Source organism: Erinaceus europaeus, chromosome 18, assembly GCF_950295315.1.
Source record: "Erinaceus europaeus chromosome 18, mEriEur2.1, whole genome shotgun sequence".
Classification (NCBI taxonomy): domain Eukaryota; kingdom Metazoa; phylum Chordata; class Mammalia; order Eulipotyphla; family Erinaceidae; genus Erinaceus; species Erinaceus europaeus.
In genome coordinates this window covers 75,229,541-75,250,135 of record NC_080179.1, presented here as the reverse complement: position 1 = coordinate 75,250,135, position 20,595 = coordinate 75,229,541, and the positions used below count along the sequence as shown (strand labels likewise).

The window sequence follows — 20,595 nt, the reverse complement described above, 5'->3', positions numbered from 1 at the left end:
TGGAAGTGTCCCGCATCTCCACGCTGGAGCTTCAGAACCAGCTGGATGAGTACAAGGAGAAAAACCGGCGGGAGTTGGCGGAAATGCAGAGGCAGCTGAAGGAGAAGACCCTGGAAGCCGAGAAGGCCCAGCTGATGGCAGCGAAGATGCAGGAGGAGGTGAGGCGGCACACACCGGGGCACACACCGGCTCCTGCCTCCCGGAGCCTCTTCTTAGCCTGCCTGGAGGCTCCTCTTCTTAGCCTGCCTGGAGGCTCCTCTTCTTAGCCTGCCTGGAGGCTCTTCCTGGAGGCTTGGGATAAGGCGGGGGAGTTGGGTCATCACCAAGAACGCACTGCTCTGGGATGACTTTTTCAGAGAGAGCAAGAGACAAAAGAGGCAGAAAGGAAGATAAAAGGGGGGGTGGGGGAGGTTGGGCGGTGGCGCAGTGGGTTAAGCGCAGGTGGCGCAAAGCACAAGGGCCGGCGTAAGGATCCCGGTTCGAGCCCCCGGCTCCCCACCTGCAGGGGAGTCGCTTCCCAGGCGGTGAAGCAGGTCTGCAGGTGTCTGTCTTTCTCTCCCCCTCTCTGTCTTCCCCTCCTCTCTCCATTTCTCTCTGTCCTAGCCAACAATGAACGATATCAACAATAACAATAACAGCCACAACAAGGCTACAACAACAAGGGCAACAAAAGGGGGGGGAAGGCCTCCAGGAGCAGTGGATTCATGGTGCAGGCACTGAGCCCCAGCAATAACCCTGGAGGCAAACAGAGAGAGAGAGAGACTGAAGCTTCCTCCCAGATGGGGGCTAGGCTTGAAGCTGGGTGGCACAAATATCGAAGCAACACACTCTGCAAGTGAGCTGTCTCACTGTTCCTTGTAGGATCTTAAGAAAGTAGCATCTGGGAGTCGGCGGTAGCGCAGCGGGTTAAGCGCACGTGGCGCAAAGCGCAGGGACCGGCGTCAGGATCCCGGTTCGAGCCCCCGGCTCCCCACCTGCAGGGGAGTCGCTTCACAGGCGGTGAAGCAGGTCTGCAGATGTCTGTCTTTCTCTCCCCCTCTCTGTCTTCCCCTCCTCTCTCAAAAAAAAAAAAAAAAGAAAGTAGCATCTTAGGAAAGAATTTACAAAACCAGTCAGACAGCTCTCCTGCACACTGCGGCTGCCTTGTCGAGCTACCCAGATTCAAGGCAGCCCCGCTGCACTGGAGGAAGCTTTGGTACTGTGGGTCCTCCCCTCTCTCTCTCCATCTCAGTCTCTCTCTATATATATATGCAAAAGTCAGCCTGGTGCGGTGAAGCCTCTGTGGTAACCAGAAACAGAAAACATTTGCACTTAGACTCTCTGGTTGTGACCCTCAGGATGATTTCCAGGGGCTGAGGACGTTCTGTTCTGAGACTCAGAGGAGCCACAGACTGTATGGTGAAATCGACACGACTTTCTTTTGACTGTTTTCTTGATTTTTTTTGCCAGAATTTTCTGCCTCAAATGTTTGGCTGACATTTATGGCAGCCTAGGGTGTGCCTAGCTGAGTCTAAGTGACTTAGATATATTGAGATTAGTACTTTAATTTAATCCCAAGTCAGGAAGGGAGGGCAGTTACCAAAGGAAAAAAAAATTTTTTTTTGGCCATTCATTTAGAAAAGAAAAGCTTTAACTGGGATGGGTTTTGGACTAATAATAATGGGGACAAAAAGAAGTCACCAGAATTCACAAGTCTCAAAATGATTAAAACAGATTCTTGGTATTATATTTACGAATAATAGAGCAAAGTAACCCAAATGTTAACTCCCTTTTGAAGAACTGGGGGAAATAAAGGGGCAATGTTTGTATTATTTTAATGGACAGCGTGTACTGGGTCCAGCCTGACTCTTCCTAGTTGGGTGACCTTGGACTAGTTGCCGTGATTTTCTGAGTATGTGCTTCTATCTCTTAAAAAAAAAAAAACACAATAAGGTGGGCAGGGAGGGGTCAGGATGGCAGACCTGGCTGGCTGGGCACCCAACAACGTGCGTGCGTGTGTGTGTGCATGTGCGTGTGTGTGTGTGTGTGTGTGTAACACAGAAGTGGTACAATGGATAAAGCCTAGGACTCTCAAGCATGAAGTGAAGTTCAGCCTTCAGCATCCCATGTGCCTGAGTGGCGCTCTGTGTTTCTCTCCCACCCCTCCCCTCCCCCTCCCCATCATATTACTAAATAAACACAAATATACAAAGATAGTGCATGAAATAGCTCACTTAGGTAATGCACTGCTTTGCTATGTGTGTGGCCCAGGTATGAACCTCTCCCCCACACACTGAAGGAAACTTTGATGTTATGGTGCCTTTCACTCTGTCTAAATAAAAAAAAGGATTATAATAATTATTATAGACACATATATGTGTATCTGTGAAGCCATAATGATCTAACCATTAGATCACACTATCTTATGACATGAGATTTTATAGCAGGGCGTCTGTGTATCCTGGACACTAAAGTTTGTTTCTTGTTTGCTAAATGGTAACACAAGATTATAAATATATGAGCATAAAGAGGTCACAGGAAAATGGCTCTTTTTTTTTTTTATTTTCAATATCTGTGATCAAAGAAAAGGTTCCCGTGAGTCAGTCCTCCAACTGGATTGTACCGACAGAAAAGTTGCCCACTTGGCTAGTGTGCTGTTTGCCGTGTGCGCAGCCTAGGTTTGAACCTGGGCCCTTACTGCACTGGAAGAAGCTTTGGTGAGGTGTGTAGGCTGGTCTCTCGTTCCCTCCCTTCCTCCCTCCCTCCCTGTGTGAGTCAGAAGGGTATTCACAGACTTCTGGCATATTTCTGACCGGCCCCTGCTGACGTATCTGGCAGTCAGATGCTGTAAGTAAGAGCTGAACCTCACATTGCCACACCTCAGCTCTCTGGCATTTACGAATTCATGTTCATACCTGAGCACTCGGTCCCACTATCTGCAGGTCCTATGCTCTTGCTGGAGAAGATAACAGTAGCGGAGGAGTGTTCCCCCACTACTGCTTGTGGAGGGTTCTCCTGCAGGAAGCTTGCAGGGGAAGGAGTCTTGAGATCTTCTACCTAGATAAGGAAACAGATCCACAGGGATTAGGGAAGGCCGGATGGAGACCAGCATTGTTTAGAAAAGAGCAGTCATTCAGGAGAGCATTCTTTAAGATGGAAAAAAAAACAGACCTTCCTAGATTTTCTCAGTAGCCCCACCCCATGAGGCACTGTTTCCATTTGAATGGCCCAAACAGACACCTCATCATTTAAAAAAGAAGATACAGGGCCGGTAAAATAGCTCACTTGCATAGTGTGCTGTGTTGCTACGTGCAAGACCTAGATTCAAGCCTGACCCCCACTGCATTGGAGGAAGCTTCAGTGCTGTGAGCTGTCTCTCTCTCTCTGCTCTTCTGCCCCTACCTCAAAATAATGAAATAAATTGACCTCTGTTTTACTATTTTTAAGATTTTGCTTCAGAGATTTTTTTTTAAAAAAAATGTTTTCATTAATTTATTATTGGATACAGCAGAAAGAAATTGGGGGGGGGAAGGAGAGATAGAGAGGGAAAGAGACAGAGAGACACCTGCAGCCCTGCTTCACCATTCATGAAGCTTTCACCCCAAGGTGGCGACCAGGGGCTTGAACTTGTGCCCTTGCACACTGGAAAATGAGCGTTTAACTAGGTGCCCCTAGTTCAGATATTTAATGTCCCTAGAGTACAGTGGCTTCTCCAAAGACTATTCTGTCGTCTCTTTAAAAATATTTGACTTATTTGTATAGAGACAGCGAGATTGAGAGGGAAGAGGTGTGTGTGTGTGTGTGTAGAGAGAGGCCTATTAAGCACTGCTGTGCCACTGTGAAGCTTCACCCCTACAGGTGGGGACCAGGATTTTAAACCCAGATCCTTGCACACTGTGATCTGTGTGCTCAACTGAGTACGCCATCACCGGCCCTCCTGGCATCCTTTTGTCATGGAGTGATCATTTCCCCACTTGATGCTCTTACTTGTTTGTCACCAGAACCAGCGTGGGGTTTGGGCCTGGAGCTATTCCCCAACTTTTTTTTTTTTTTAGCATAATGGCTTATGCTTGCTTTTAAAATTATTTTTATATTTATTTATTTATTTTGGATAGAGACAGAGAGAAATTGTGAGAGGAGGGGGAAATAGTGCGGGAGAGAGACAGAGAGACACCTGCAGACCTGCTTCACCACTCATGAAGCTTCCTCCTGCAGGTGGGGACCGGGGGCTTGAACCCAGATCCTTGTGCATTGTCATGTGTGCGCTTAACCAGTGCGCCACCGCCTGGCCCCTCCCCAACTTTTCTTTAGGGTGACATTCTTTACAGACTTTGTCACTTAGTGTCAGGTTCTCAGGAAAAGAGATCCACAAACCCAGTGTTTTCTAGTCCTAAGAATCCATTTCGGAAGTCGGGCAGTAGCACAGCAGGTTAAGCACACATGGCGCAAAGCGCAAGGACCGGCATAAGGATCCCGGTTCGAGCCCCTGGCTCCCCACCTGCAGGGGAGTCGCTTCACAGGCGGTGAAGCAGGTCTGCAGGTGTCTGTCTTTTTCTCCCCCTCTCTGTCTTCCCCTCCTCTCTCCATTTCTCTCTGTCCTATCCAACAAACAACATGGGCAACAAAAGGGAGTAAATAAATATTTTAAAAGAACCCATTTCATCCACTACTAGTCACTTTCACCCATTACTTGTTCCTGCTCCAGGAGAGGAGGACGTTGAGAAGATTACAGACAGTCCACCAACGTGTTTAAGGAGAATGTACTGCGTGCTAGGGCAGCCGGTTCCCTTGGAGAGATTCAGAGGAGCCTAGAATTCCTTCCTTTTGGGTCCTGGTCCTTGTCTGCTTCACTCCATTCATTGCTGTTAGTGTAGCGCCACCTTGTGGGTGAAAGCACACACTGTCAGTCGGCTGCTAATGTGTGATTTTCTTCCAAAGTGTCATGGTCTGCACTTTATATTGCTAGAAATCTAAATGTCTTCTTAAGAATAGTTGCTTTTGGGAGCCGGGTGGTAGCACAGTGGGTTAAGTGTATATGGTGCAAAGCGCAAGGACCGGCATAAGGATCCGGTTCGAGCCCCCGGTTCCCCACCTGCAGGGGAGTCGCTTCACAAGCGGTGAAGCAGGTCTGCAGGTGTCTGTCTTTCTCTCCCCCTCTCTGTCTTCTCCTCCTCTCTCCATTTTGCTCTGTCCTATCCAATAACAACGACAGCAATAATAAACAACAAGGGCAATAAAAGGGGGAAAATTAAAGTTTATTTAAAAAAGGAATAGTTTCAAGAATAGCCGCTTTGGGGAGCTGAGCCGTAGTGCACAGGGTTAAGCCCACATAGTGTGAAACCCAAGGACCAGCGTAAGGATCCCAGTTCGAGCCCCTGGCTCCCTGCCTATAGGGGGCTGCTTCTAAGCAGTGAAGCAGGTCTGCAGGTATTTATCTTTTTCTTCCCTTCTCTGTCTTTCTCTCCTCTCTCAATTTCTCTCTGTCCTATCCAACAACAATAGCAGCAACAGAAGTAGTAACAACAACAAGGGGGAAAATGGCCTCTAGTAGCAGTGAACTCATAGTACAGGCACCCAGCCCCGGTGATAACCCTGGAGGCAAAAAAATGAAAGTTTTGAACTGTTTCTAAGACTTGTGAAAACTATGGTGGTTCTCTCTGGCGGCGGGAGGGTGCAGACTATACATTGGTAGTGGGTGTGGTGTGGGACTATACATTGTAATATTAGTCTTGTAACCTATATGAGTTGCAAAGTTAAAAAAAAGAAAATATAAACATTTTGAAAACAGTAGTTGTTCTGGGCCCAGGCAGTGGCATAATTGTTGTGTGTACGTGTTACCATGCAAAGGGAGCCAGGTTCAAGCCCCTGGTCCCCACCTCTAGGGGGACGCTTCATGAGTGGTGAAGCAGTGCTGCAGGCGTCTCTTTCTCTCCCTCTCAATTTCTCTTTGTCTCTATCAAGCAAATAGAGACTGGGATTCCATTGTGTAGACACTGCCCTAATGATAAGCTGGTGGCAGTTAAGAAAAATTGATTGCCTTTATTTACTGGACAGGGATAGCCAGGAATTGATAGGAAGGTGGGGATAGAGATGGGGAGACACGGAAAGACACCTGCAGCCTTGTTTATCACTTGCAAAGCTTTCCCATAGCAGGTGGGGACTGAGGGCTTGAACCTGAGTCTCTCACATTGCCACACCTCAACCAGGTGTGCCGCCTGGTGGCATTTTTTTGTAAGTTTCTTTGAGCTCAGTTTCTTCGCTATAGACCTCAGCTAAGACGATGATGCCTCCAGCGGGTAGTAAATTACACTCTAAGATGCAGTTACCTGGCTTAATGGCATTCAGATGTTTGACCATGGCTGAAATAAGAAATCTTTCTTGAGGGCTGGGCGGGTTAAATGCACATAGTGTGGAGCGCACAGACCGGCGGAAGGATCCCAGTTTGAGCCCCCAGCTCCCCACCTGCAGGGGGGGTCACTTTCTAAGTAATGAAGCAGGTCTACACATGTCTGTCTTTCTCTCCTCCTGTCTGTCTTCCCCTCCACTCTTGATTTCTCTCTGCCCTATCCAACAACATCAATGGAAAAAAAGATAACCACCAGGAGCAGTGGATTCTTAGTACAGGCACTTCTTCTTCTTCTTCTTCTTCTTCTAGCGTTTGCCCTTCTTCCGTAGTACAGGCACTGTGAGCTCCAGCGATAACACTGGAGGCAAAGGAAGGAAGGAAGGAGAAAGAATGATATGTTTCTTGTAAAGAGTAAAAGGAGGTGGAGGGAAGATAGCATAATGGTTGTGCAAAGAGATTCTTATGCCTAAGACTTTCAAGTCCCATATACTACCATAAGCTAGAGTTGGGCAGTGCTCTGGCAAAAAATAAATATATAAAAAATAAATCAATGTTTTTATTTTTTTAAGGATAGGAAGAAGATATATTTCTTCCTATAGGTCATGGTCAAAACACCTGAACGTCACAATGAGGAAGCAAAGTAGGGTGTCGTCGCTCTGGCACGTGCAATGCCAGAGACCAAACGGCCTCATGCTTGAGACTTAAGCTTGTGACTACACCTGGGTCACAAGATGTAGCACTCAATGAGCTAGCTAGCCACACAAATATGTGACGACCGGGGACAAAAGATTCACAGAACAGTATTCATGTGCGTGCTGAGACTTCTTTATATTTATTTATTAAGAGAAACATAGGAGGAGAGAGAGCGAGCCAGACATCACTCTGGCACATGTGCTGCCAGGGATTGAACTCAGGACCTCATGCCTGAGAGTCCGATGCTTTATCCACTGCACCACCTCCCGGACCACCATGTTGAGGTTCCCCCCCCCCATGTTATCTTTAGCTAAATGATGATGGCCAACAACTACTACATTGAATTTATAACCCAGTAGGTAATCACAGTACCTGGGATCCCCCTTCTTTTTTCTGAAGGAGGAAACCAAGGCCCCGGGGGAGGGTTTGTGGTACTTCTTGGGGTCTTCAGGTTTCACGGGGGTGCTCCCCGGTGGTGCGCTGAGCTCCTGACCGCCCCCACCCCCCGTCCCCCCATTCCAGAGGCGGCTGATGGAAGAGGAGTTAGGGGACCGCCAGCGTGAGCACGAGGAGGCGCTCAGGAAGAGGCAGCTCCTGGAGCAGGCGCTGAAGCACCTGGAGCACGAGCTGGAGGCCGGAAACCACCTGAAGGATGAGCGCGGCAGGGCCATCAAGCAGATGGAGGTGTGTGCGGGCGGCTGCCTTCACCCGAGACCCCGGGGCCTTTGCTTTGCTTTGCCACCTGGGCTTCCTTCGCACTGCTCCCAGCAGGTCCCCACCCCCGCCCCCATAGAAACAGAGGGCGGGGGGGGGGGGGGGGAGGGTCAGGCGCTAGCGCAGCGGGTTGAGCGCAGGTGGTGCAAAGCCCAAGGACCGGCGTAAGGATCCCGGTTCGAGCCCCCAGCTCCCCACCTGCAGGGGAGTCGCTTCACAGGCGGTGAAGCAGGTCTGCAGGTGTCTGTCTTTCTCTCCCCCTCTCTGTCTTCCCTCCTCTCTCCATGTCTCTCTGTCCTATCCAACAACGACGACATTGATAACTACAACAATGTTAAGGACAACAAAAGGGGAAATAAATAAATAAATAAATAAATATTACAAAAACGTTTAAAAATCTAAAAAAAAGAGAGAGTAAAAAATAACTTAAAGGAAATATGCTAAAAATGCCCTTAGTGTTAAGGCTTGGAGTAATATGTTTGTTTCTTTTTTTTTCTTTTAATATTTTATTTATTTATTTTATAGAGAGAGAAATTGAGAGGAATAGGGAAGAGAGAGAGGGCGAGGGTAGATAGCATAATGGTTATGCAAAGAGATTCTCATGCCTGAGGCTCCAAAGTCCCAGGTTCAGTCCTCTGCACCTCTATAAGCCAGAGCTGAGCAGTGCTCTGGTAAAAATAAATAAGTGAAAATAAAAGAAGAGAAGGAGAGAGAAGCGCCTGCAACCCTGCTTTACCACTTGTGAAGAAGGTCCTCTCCCCCACTGCAGGGCCGGGGCAGGGGCAGGAGTTTGAACCTGGGTCCCTGAGCATTATGACGCACGCACTCAAGCAGATGTGCCACCACCTGGCCCCTTGTTTTTTTTACTTTCCAGGTGCTCCATTGCATTTTATACTATGAAAGTCATAAAACACAGTTTTAGGTGGAGAGAGCTTCCTCAGTGCAGTTGGGGCTGGGCTCAAACTTGGATCATGCACATAGCAAAGTGCTACTCAGCCCTCACCACATTGAAGGGAGGTCCGAGTGCACTGTTCCCCAGGCCCGACAAGACGTTTTCCAAGTCGTCTGCTTTGGGCAGTCTGACCAGTCAGCACATCTTCTCCCGAAACCCTCATGGTTAGCGGGTCTGACCTGCCTGCTCTGGGTTCTCCGTCCACGGGACAAGTCTTTCTCCTGAACTGACTCTGCGAGCTCAGTGTTTGTGTCTTCTTTCTCAGGACAAAGTGTCTCAGCTGGAGATGGAGCTGGAAGAAGAAAGGAACAACTCAGACTTGCTGTCTGAGAGGATCGCTCGGAGCAGGGAACAGGTACTGTGCTGGAGCTGAGCTGGGCAGTCCTGCAGGAAGTCTGGGCACTTGGTGAGAGGAGAGAAAGAAAGCTCAATGTTGTAACCAGAGCTCTGCTCAGCTCTGGAGCATGGTGAGCTGGGGATTGAACCTGAGATCTCAGAGTCTCAGACATGAGTCCTTTTGCAGAACCATTATGCTGTCTGCTCCTCCTAAAAGCGAAATCTTTTTTTTTTTTTTAATTTTTTAATATTTATTTATTCCCTTTTGTTGCCCTTGTTGTTTTGTTGTAGTTATTATTGTTGTTGTCGTCATTGTTGTTGGACAGGACAGAGACAAATGGAGAGAGGAGGGGAAGACAGAGAGGGGGAGAGACAGACAGACACCTGCAGACCTGCTTCACTGCCTGGGAAGCGACCCCCCTGCAGGTGGGGAGTCGGGGGCTCGAACCGGGATCCTTACCCTGGTCCTTGTGCCACCTGCGCTTAACCCGCTGCGCCACCACCTGACTCCCTAAAAGCGAAATCTTATAGAGAGGACAGAGCATAAGCATACTGCTAGCAGAAAGAAGTGGTAGATAACATTAGGTGTGAAGCGGACGTTTCCAGAGTGGCTGTCAGAGCTGAAGGAATCATTAGCCCAACCCTCAGGTTTGGTAGGTAGCAAGATGCTTAGAAAGTAAATAATATGACACAGTCTTTTCCTTTAAGAAATGTACAAACAGGGAGTCCGGCAGTAGCACAGCGGGTTAAGTGCATGTGGCGCAAAGCGCAGGGACCGGCGTAAGGATCCCGGTTCGAGCCCCCGGCTCCCCACCTGCAGGGGAGTCGCTTCCCAGGCGGTGAAGCAGGTCTGCAGGTGTCTGTCTGTCTCTCCCCCTCTCTGTCTCCCCCTCCTCTCTCCATCTCTCTGTCTATCCAACAACGACGACATCAACAACAACAATAATAACTATGACAGTAAAACAAGGGCAACAAAAGGGAATCAATAAAAAGAAAAGAAGGAAAGAAGTGAAAGAAGTTTACCAACGGATGAGCGGCACATTCACACTCCCAAAGCAGAACCCCCCCTGCAGCTGTGAAAGAACTTATGCTTAGCACCAGTCCCCATGTCACCCAGCGGGCAAGAGAGTTCTTGCTTTGTTCACACTGTCACCACAGATGGAACTCGTTCCCCAAGCTGTTGTCATCATTTTCAGGGTCTAGATGGAGGGCCATTTCATTTTATTTTTATTTTTTCTGCCTCTCTTGTGCTCGGTGCCGGCACTGTGAAGCCACTGCTCCTGGTAGCCATTTTTCCATTTTATTGGACAGGACAGAGAGAAATTAAGAGAGATGGGGAGATAGAGAGAGAGAAAGATAGACACCTGCAGACCTGCTTCACCACTTGTGAAGTGTCGCCCCTGCCAGTGGGAAGTGGGGGCTCGCACAAGGCCTTGTGCTTAGTACTATGTGCGCTTAACCAGGTGAGCCACTTGCCAGCCCCTGGGGTCTTCTGATAGGAGGGGTCACAGAGTTATCTGGCCTAAGTAGAAGCTTGCTAGAGAATGAACTGACAGCCTGACATGGGCAAGGAATGCACTCTCCCCTCTGAGCTACCTTCCAGGAAACAGAGGGGACAGGGCTTCACTGACCACACACTCAGCTGCAGGTCTTCTGAGAGGCGCTAGAAAAACGGGTACAGACACTTAGGTGAACTAGAAACACCTTGAATGTTACTGTGTTTAATTTAGGAAACTATCTGCATAAACGATTAAAATTGGGGCCAAAAAGACACATAGTTGTGATGTAAAAGACGTTCATGCCTGAGACTTCAAAGTCCCACATTCAATCCCCAGCGCCACCATAAGCCAGAGCTGAGCAGTGCTGTGGTATAAAGAAGAAGAAAAAAAGAGAGATAATATAACAGTGATAGAAACAACTTTCATGCCTGAGGTTCTGAGCTCCCAAGACCAGTCAACTCCCAGAACCACTATAAGCCAGAGCTAAGTAGTAAAGTGAGAGAGAGAGAGAGAGAGAGAGAGAGAGATGGAAAGAGAGGGAGATAGGGAGAGAGAGAGAGAGAGAGAGAGATGGGGGGGGGAAGGAAAGAAAAAAAAATCTGCCATGCAGATTAATTTGGGCAAGTCTTTCTTTCTGTGCTTTCCCCGGCCGTTTTCTGTCTGTATATTAACATGCATCACTATCCGTCACTGTCCCCCACCTCAGGGTGGCCAAGAGCTGGAAACTCCAGGGTTCAGGACAATGCCAGTCTCAGCAGGCACGCCTGCTCCTGAAGTTGAGGGTAAACCATTGGCTTCTCTTTTGTCTGCCATTGTCTCCCTGCTGGGGCTGGCTGGCTGGCTGGCTGGTTTTTCTGTTGCCACTGGGGCTTCACTGCTTCTGGCTGCCTTTTTCAGATAAAGAGAGAGAGAAGAAACACAAAGACAGAGAGAGGGAAAGACACTACAGTGCCACGACTCTGTCCTTTGTAGCGGGGGCCAGACGTGAGCCTGGATCATGTGTGTGACAAAGCAGGTGCACTGCCCAGGTGAGCTACTCTGCTGACCCGTGACCATGTTGTTTGCAAGCACGTCATCTGCTTTGCTCCTGAGAGTGAAGAGAAATCCAGCTGGGCAGGGGGAGGGGTGGGCTGCGGGGCAGGCGCAGGTGGCGCAAAGCGCAAGGACCGGCCTAAGGATCTCGGTTCGAGCCCCCGGCTCCCCACCTGCAGGGGAGTCGCTTCACAAGCGGTGAAGCAGGTCTGCAGGTGTCTGTCTTTCTCCCCACTCTCTCTTCCCGTCCTCTCTTGATTTCTCTCTGTCCTATCCAACAACAATAATAGTAATAACAACAACCATAAACAACAAGAGCAACAAAAGGGGAAAAAATAGAGCAGCATACAGAAGCCAGACCTTCCACCTTCTGCAACCCACAACGACCCTGGGTCCGTGCTCCCAGAGGGATAGAGAATGGGAAAGCTATTGGGAAGGGGATGGGATATGGAGATTGGGTGGTGGAATTGTGTGGAGTTGTACCCCTCCTATCCTATGGTTTTGTTAATGTCTCCTTTCTTAAAAAAAAAAAAAATGGAGTGGTGGATTCGTAGTGCTGGCACAGAACCCTAGCAGTAACTCTGGAGGCAAAAAAGAAAAAAAAAAAAAATGCAGCTGGGGGCTGGGCTTCCTTCCTGCTGAGCCCAGGTTTAGAGAAATATGTTAATGAAAACCTCAAGTCCAGCCTTGACCTTGGGTTCTGCCCTGCGAGGTGTTTCATGCCAAAGCTGGTGTTTTCTGCTTTCTCACCAGTTCCAAAGCTGTTCGGTTCTGAGTTGCTGGTGCCTTGGCTAAGAATCCCCCAATGCAGGGTGTTTCGAGGTCCTGCTCAGCACGGCAGTAGCAGTGGGCCTGGTGGTGAATCTGCTCATCTCAAGCCCCTTGAGACTTGTCCAAGGAGGGGATCTGCACAAGGAGAAGCCATCTTATCAAATCAAAATGCATCCCTTCTCCATACACAGAATGGAAGGCAAACCCTAAGCATCCAAGAAGTTGGCAAAGCTTTTCTCCTAGCTAGGAGTCCCCAGACAGCTGCCCCTACTGGGGGCAAGTTTCTGAGTCACTTAATGATGCAGGCATTGAAGAGTGAGGTTTTTTTTTTTTTTATTGTTGTAATTATTATTGATGTCTTTGTTGTTGGATAAGACAGAGAGAAATGGAAAGAGGAGGGAAAGACAGAGGGGGAGAGAAAGACACCTGCAGACCTACTTCACCGCCTGTGAAGCGACTCCCCTGCAGGTGGGGAGCCAGGGGCTTGAACTGGGATCCTTCCGCCCGCCGGTCCTTGAGCTTTGTGCCACGTGCGCTTAACCCGCTGCGCTACCGCCCGACTCCCGAGTGAGTTATTTTTGTGGTGTTCGGTCTGATTAGATCTGGAGACTTCTTTCTCCTCTCCTTCCTGCAGAACTATGCTTCTGTTTAGGACAATTGACCCTCTTACTGGGAATTTCCTGTGTGGTGGGCATTGGGCCCCAAGCTTCCTCTCCAGTCTGAAGGGCTATAAACTAATTAAACAGGGAGTCGGGCGGTAGTGCAGCAGGTTAGGGCACGTGGCACAAAGCACAAGGACCGATGCAAGGATTCTGGTTCGAGCCCCCGGCTCCCCACCTGCAGGGGAGTCACTTCACAGGCGGTGAAGCAGGTCTGCAGGTGTCTGTCTTTCTCTCCCCCTCTCTGTCTTCCCCTCCTCTCTGCATTTCTCTCTGTCCTATCCAACAATAATGACATCAACAACAATAAAAACAACAATGGCAACAAAAAAGGAAATAAAGAAATATCTTTTAAAAAAACAACTAATTAAACAGTGTCAAGGATGGCCCAGGTGATAGTGCAGAAGTTAGGTTGTTGGACTCTGAAGCTTGAGGTCCTATGTTCAACCCCTGGCTTCTCATGTGCCAGAGTAATGCTGTGGTTCTCTCTCTAATTAATGAATGAATGAGGGACAGGGGAAACAGCATAATGGTTATACAAAGAGGCTTTAGTGCCTGAGGCTCCAAAGTCCCAGGTTCAATCCCCTGTACCACCATAAACCAGAGCTGAGCTGTGCTCCGGTAAAAGAAACAATAATAAACAAATAAATAATAACAGAAGGGAAAACACAAAGCAAAGCTTGGACTGGAGTTGGTGTATCGCACCAAAGTAAAGGGGAGGGGCGGGACATGTTCAGGTCTTGGAACATGACAGAGGAGGACCTAGGGAGGTTAGATTGTGATGTGGAAAAATGAGAAATGTTACACATGTACAAACGACTATTTTACTGTCAACTATAAACCATTAATCCCCCTCGCCCTAAGGAAAAAGAAAAAAATGAATAAGTAGATATGTATTTATTTATTTATTTATTTTTAATGAATAAGAAAGATAGGAGGAGCGAGAAAAAGAACCAGATATTACTCTGCCGGGGGTCGAACTCAGGACCTCATGCTTGAGAGTCCAATGCTTTATCCACTGCGACATCTTCTGATCCATTGAGTAAGTAGATCTTAAAGAGAAAGACTTAGTTCAAGGACAAGACCCACTCGCGCTTCTGTTAGTTCCGGGATATCTTTGGGAAGCGAACAGAGCTACCTGATTGTGTTAGCCCCCACAGACTCCATGGGTAATGTCATAGCTTCTACAGGGGAATTAGCTCCTTTGCAGGAAGAGTTGAAGACCAAAGCAGGGTCTTCTTTTTATTTTATTTTTTAATAATTTATTTATATGTTTATTTTTGTCACAGAGGTTATCACTGGGGCTTGTTGCCTGCATGATGACTCCACCAATTCTAGTCGCTCACTCTCTCTTTTTCCTTTCTTCTTGTTTTTTTTTGGCCTCCAGGAATTATTGCTGGGGCTCAGTGCCTACATTATGAATCCTCTGCTCCTAGAGGCCATTTTCCCCCTTTTGTTATCCTTGTTGTTCTTCTTATTGTTGTTGTTGTGATTGATGTCATTGTTGTTGGACAGGACAGAGAGAAATGGAGAGAGGAGGGGAAGACAGAGAGGGGGAGAGAAAGACAGACACCTGCAGACCTGCTTCACCGCCTGTGAAGTGACTCCCCTGAAGGTGGGGAGCCGGGGGCTCGAACCGGGATCCTTATGCCAGTCCTTGTGCGCTTTACCTGCTGCGCTACTGCCCAGCCCCTGTTTTGTTTTGCTTTGTTTTGCTTAATAGAGCACTGCTTAGCTCTGGCTTATGGTGAACTGGGGGACTGAACCTGGGACTTTGGAGCCTCAGGTCTGAAAATCTTTGCATAGCCATATGCTGCCCTTTTTTTTTTTTTTATTGTTGTAGTTATTATTGTTGTTGTTATTGATGTTGTCATTGTTGGATAGGACAGAGAGAAATGGAGAGAGGAGGGGAAGACAGAGAGGGGGAGAGAAAGACAGACACCTGCAGACCTGCTACACCGCCTGGGAAGTGACTCCCCTGCAGGTGGGGAGCCGGGGGCTCGAACCGGGATCCTTAGGCTGGTCCCTGTGCTTTGTGCCACATGCGCTTAACCCGCTGCGCTACCGCCTGACTCCCAAGCATAGCCATTTGCTATCTCTCCTGCCCATTGCTTTTATATTTTACAGGGACAGAGAGAAATTGAGAGGGAGGGAAATCGAGTGACACCTGTAGTTCCGTTCCACCTCTTGTAAAACCTCCTTCTCCTGCAAGCTTGAACCCAGATCCTTTGTACAGAGTAATATGTGCACTCAACCAGATGTGCCACCCGCTGCCCCCCCCCCCTTTTTTTCTTTTTGATAGAGGGTGATAGAAAGGGAAAGAGAAGAGGAGAGGAGAGACACCTGCCGCATAGACACTCTGCTCATCAACTTCCCCTGCGGCTGGGGGCCGGTGGGTTGAACCCGTGCCCTTGCACAATGCTCAGCCCCTAATTTTCCTCTCCAGCCCCATGGAAAACACAGGTGAAGGGCTGAAGTGTTATTACTGACAGTCACAAATCTGCCTTTGAATTAGGCTTGAAAGCAACTGCTTCTGATCCCAAGACTGGCCCCAGTCGGGGTGGCTCTGGCTTCAAGCCCCCGGCACCTGGTCCTGTTGTTTCCGGTGCGAATACTCAAGGGCTTAGTGTTCCAGCTGTGAGGAAACGGTCCCTCCAGTTTCTGTTCTGTTTTGAACTCAACTGGAAAGTTTTGGTTCAGTCTGCTGACTAGAGTAGAAGAGCAAACAGCACCTTGTACTCAGATTAAAAAATAATAATAATAATGTTTTCCCAACCTTGGATTCATTTCCCTGCTTCTGTGAAAGAAACTGACCAAGCCAGAGGGTTTTTAAAAAAGGAAACGGATCTGGAATATTCCCAAGCCTCTGGGCCAGGTCAAGGGATCCTTGTAATAAGAAGCAGAGTTAGGGGGTTGGGTGGTAGGTAGCGCAGTGGGATAGGTGCACGTGGCGCAAAGCGCAAGGACTGGCATAAGGATCCCTGTTCGAGGGAGTCTGGAGGTGGCGCAGCGGGTTAAGCGCACGTGGTGCAAAGCGCAAGGACCAGCGTGAGGATCCCGGTTCGAGCCCCCGGCTCCCCACCTGCAGGGGAGTCGCTTCCCAGGCGGTGAAGCAGGTCTGCAGGTGTCTGTCTTTCTCTCCCCCTCTCTGTCTTCCCCTCCTCTCTCCATTTCTCTCTGTCCTATCCAACAACGAACGACATCAACAATAACAATAATAACCACAACAAGGCTACAACAACAAGGGCAACAAAAGGGGGGAAAATGGCCTCCAGGAGCAGTGGATTCATGGTGCAGGCACCGAGCCCAGCAATGACCCTGGAGGCAAAAAAAAAAAAAAAAAAAGCAGCAGAGCTATAGTTGTTTGCTCTGCTCTGGCTGTGGAATCAGGTCCCAAGTGGTGCTTCTCCTGTAAGGCTGTGCCTGTGTATTTATTTCCTCGTAAGATTTATTTATTAATTGATGAGACACAGAGACAGAAGACCAGAGCATCACTCTGGCACGTGCAATACTGGAAACTGAAGTCAGGACCTTATGCTTAAGAGTCTAATACTTTACCCACTGGATTTAGTTTAGAGTTTTGTGCCAAGCTGACCTATGTTGAAGAATTGAAGAAAGTCTATTGTGTGTGCCCAAGTCTTGTTTTCTGTGTGTTAGATTTTGTCTTTTCTTCAAAAGAGTCAAGAACACTGACCTAGGAGGTAGTGAGTGGATAAGGTGTTGGAGTTTCAAGCATGAGGTCCTGGGTTCAGTCCCAGCATCACGTCTGCCAGAGTGATGCCCTTGTTCTCCCTCTACCTTCTCTTCTCTCACTGATAAATATTTTAAGAAGGGGGAGTCGGGCTGTAGCGCAGCGGGTTAAGCGCACGTGGCGCAAAGCACAAGGACCGGCATAAGGATCCCGGTTCGAACCCCGGCTCCCCACCTGCAGGCAGTGAAGCAGGTCTGCAGGTGTCTGTCTTTCTCTCCCCCTCTCTGTCTTCCCCTCCTCTCTCCATTTCTCTCTGTCCTATCCAACAACGACAACAACAATAATAACTGCAACAATAAAACAACCAGGGCAACAAAAGGGAATAAATAAATAAATAAAATAAATATTTAAAAAATAAAAAACAAAAAAAAATATTTTAAGAAGGACTGAACACTCAAGAACCGGTCAATAGCCCCATCACAGTTACTGTTAAGTAACTAGCTATGATTCCGGGGCTTGGCCTGCCTCCCCTACTCAGCACCCTTCATCCTAGGTGAGCTCACTTGCGCTGGGGGTCCGCCGGCCTCCCCCAGCCTCCATGTTCATGGCTGCACCCTTTGCCCAGGCCCAGGGACGATTGGGGACGCTAGCACGGCCACTTGGGTGCAGTGAGTCAGGATCACTAGCTAGCTGTGATTCTGTTTATTCAAGCCATTGTGCACACTTCATTGTCACGGCCATCCTTGAGGAGTATGGTAGAACTTAAGAACTTTCGAGTCTATGTGTATAAGTGAAGAAATTTTGAGTCTTTCCCCAGGAAGCCACAGAGGAGTTCAGAGTTACCTCCACTGCAGTGGGGCTGGGCTTGAGATTAGGTCCCATGCCTGCCTCTCTCTCTCTCTCTCTCTCCCTCTCTCTCTCTCTTTCTCTCTCTCCCCTCCCTCCCTCCCTCCCTCCCATCCTTCTGACCTCACCCCTTTGTAGAGGATAGTCTGTCTCCCTTCTCTACCTCCCTTCCTTAGCCCTGAATTGTTCTAGGGGATCACCCTCTTGTCGCTTTTCTCCTAACATTAGAAGCTGTTACTGTCCCTCCTCTAGGCCCCCATCCCAGTATCTCTCTTGCAAGCCTCTTCCCATGTCCCTGGGCCTGGCCTCCCACACCGACTTCTCTCACTGCCTCTTCCAGGGAAGCCTTCTCCAGCCTAAGTACTGTTTCCTCAGCACCCTCGACCTAGGTGAGCTCACTTGTGCTGGGGGTCCACAGGCCTCCCCCAGCCTTTATGTTCATGGCTGTACCCTTTGCCCAGGCCCAGGGACGAGTGAGGACGCCAGTACGGCCACTTGGGTGCAGTGAGTCAGGACAGCTATAGCACACCCAAGACTGACTTCAGCTAATGCAGTAGAAGTGGTTGTCTCTGTCACCAGGTCTGTGTGACAACACTGTCTCTCCTGCTGCCTCTCTCAGTCTCTCCACCCCCTGTCCTTCCCCTCAGTCCTTCTACTGGAAAGCTGCCTTCCTCATGCTCTCCTTGGTGGTATAGCCACCATGACAGGCCCTGTTGGGGGCACCCAGTTTAGACCGCCGGTTGGACAAATGAGCATCAAGGTGAGTTGACCAAGGTCACTCGCAAGGTCGCACACAGCCACCACCTGCTCTGGGCGGTCATATCCTGTGTCAGGGAGCATTGACCGTGTCCTCAGCGGAGTCCGGCTCTGGTCCAGGGGACATGGGTGGCATAGGGCAGTTCCCAAGCCCACCTGCAGTGACGTGAGGTTGCATTCATTATCCTGTGACACCATGTGCAGAGGACAGTCATGGGGCCACTCCAGATGAGGACAGCTGCAGGCTTTCCTGAACCTGCCCGTGAACCGTGACACCGCCGGCATTTGTCCTGCAGCACACAGACACCTTAAGGGACAGAGAGAAAGAGAGAGAGACCTTCTGTATAAATGTGGACAGGTAGTTGTAGAGAAGATGGTTGGCCCGTGTCTACAACCTTCGGGGAACTGAGGTGGACTGCAGTGGGGAGCGTGAAGATTCAGAACTGTGGTGGTGGGAATGGTGTGGATTCAAACCCCTGTGGACATCTAATTCTGCATAAAATAATTCTGTATAAAAATAAATTTTTAAAAAAATAGGCAAAAGAAAAAAAGAGAGACCTGCAGCACTGCTTCATGGGGCTTCCCCCCGGCAGGAGGGGACCGGGCACTTGCCCCTGGGTGATATGTGTACTTTACTGAGTGAGGATCTATCTGAAACATAGTCTGCCTGCAGCCTGTGTACCGAGCTGGTCCAGGGAGCCCGAGCAGAGGGGGTAGGTGAATTGGCAGGCTTGCCCTGGAGTCCTGATCCCCCCAGTTCCCTTGTCTGAGTTCCCCTCACTGTCAAGTTCTAGACTAAACTCTAGACTAGGAATAAATATATATACTTTCTCCCCCACCACTGGATCCTTGATTTCTGCTTCACGAGACTTTTCTTATTTTATATTCGATTTTTTTTTCCCTCCAGGGTTATCACTGGGGCTCCTGTGCCAGCACTATGAATTCATTGCTCCTGGAGGCTATCTTTCCCCTTTTGTTGCCCTTGTTGTGGTTGTTATTGCTATTGTTGTTATAGCTGTTGTTGTTGGATAGGACCGAGAGAAATCGAGAGAGGAAGGGAAGACAGAAAGGAGGAGAAAAAGATAGACACCTTCGGATCTGCTTCACCGCTTATGAAGCGACGCCACTCCCCACCCCCGCAGGTGGGGAGCCGGGGGCTCGAACCGGGATCCTTATGCTGGTCCCTGCGCTTTGCGCCACGTGTGTTTAACCCACTGCTACCACCCAGCCCCCAATATTCGATGTTTTTAAACATTTATTTATGGGAACATGAGGGAAAGAACCAGAGCATCACTCTGGCATATTTGATGTCAGGGATGGAATCTGGACAACATGCTTGAGAGTCCAGTGTTCTATCCACTGCACCACCACCTATGTGTTTTGAAGACTCTGCTTATGAAAGAATGGAGAGAAGCAGAGCATGACACTACCACATGCTCTTGAGGGAGCCAGCTCAGGGCCCCGTCAACCCAGTGGTAGAGCTGATCCCTGTGTCCGCAGATGGAGCAGGTGAAGAACGAGCTTCTGCAGGAGCGGGCTGCACGGCAGGACCTAGAGTGTGACAAGATCTCGCTGGAGAGACAGGTGAGTTCCTGCGCCCGGGGCCCCGGGGCCCTGTGGCTGAGTGGAGGCTGCCGGCAGAGCACCCCAAGAGCTGGGAGACGGGAGTGGCTGTAGGATCTTCTCCCGGGAGGATTTCCCAAGGGTGGAGCTGTCTGTCCTGCTTTTTAGACCCTTCTTGAAGGCTGAGTAAAGGGAGTGGGATAAGCCAGCCTAAACAGCACTTGAGCTGCTAAAGAAGAGAGGCCGGCTGGAAGCACTCTGCCTTCCTCCTGCTGGTTACGCAGATTGTTTGGGGGTGTGATGTTGGGAGAGGAACCTGTATAGGCGCGCGCGCGCACACACACACACACATACACACACTCACACGTTTCTAAAAGGACACGTATAGTAATCAAAAAATAAAAGCTTTGGCCGGGGTTTAATAAACGGGAGGTCTATTACATCGCAGGTTATTTTATTTATTTTCCCTTTTGTTGCCCTTATTGTTTTTATTGTTGTGGTTATTATTGTTGTCATTGGTAGATAGGACAGAGAGAAATGGAGAGAGGAGGGGAAGACAGAGAGAGGGAGAGACAGACAGACACCTGCAGACCTGCTTCACCGCCTCTGAAGTGACTCCCCTGCAGGTGGGGAGCAGGGGGCTCGAACTGGGATCCTTACTCTGGTCCTTGCGCTTTGAGCCCCGTGTGCTTAACCCGCTGTGCTACCGCCCGACTCCCCACATTGCAGGTTATTTAGGTACATAAAAACCACAGCAC

At 49.1% G+C, this 20,595-nt stretch overlaps 1 protein-coding gene across 1 annotated transcript in view; it reads left to right on the top strand.

Moving 5' to 3' along the window:
* Positions 1-6: 6 nt before the first annotated feature.
* CGNL1 (cingulin like 1) overlaps positions 7-20,595 on the top strand; it is a 28,299-nt gene continuing 7,710 nt past the window's right edge. Inside the window, exons 1-4 of the mRNA XM_060178226.1 lie at positions 7-158; positions 7,541-7,702; positions 8,950-9,039; positions 19,775-19,858. Of these exons, the coding sequence (XP_060034209.1) occupies positions 84-158; positions 7,541-7,702; positions 8,950-9,039; positions 19,775-19,858 (411 nt within the window). The 5' untranslated portion in view covers positions 7-83. The remainder of the gene's footprint in view (positions 159-7,540; positions 7,703-8,949; positions 9,040-19,774; positions 19,859-20,595) is intronic.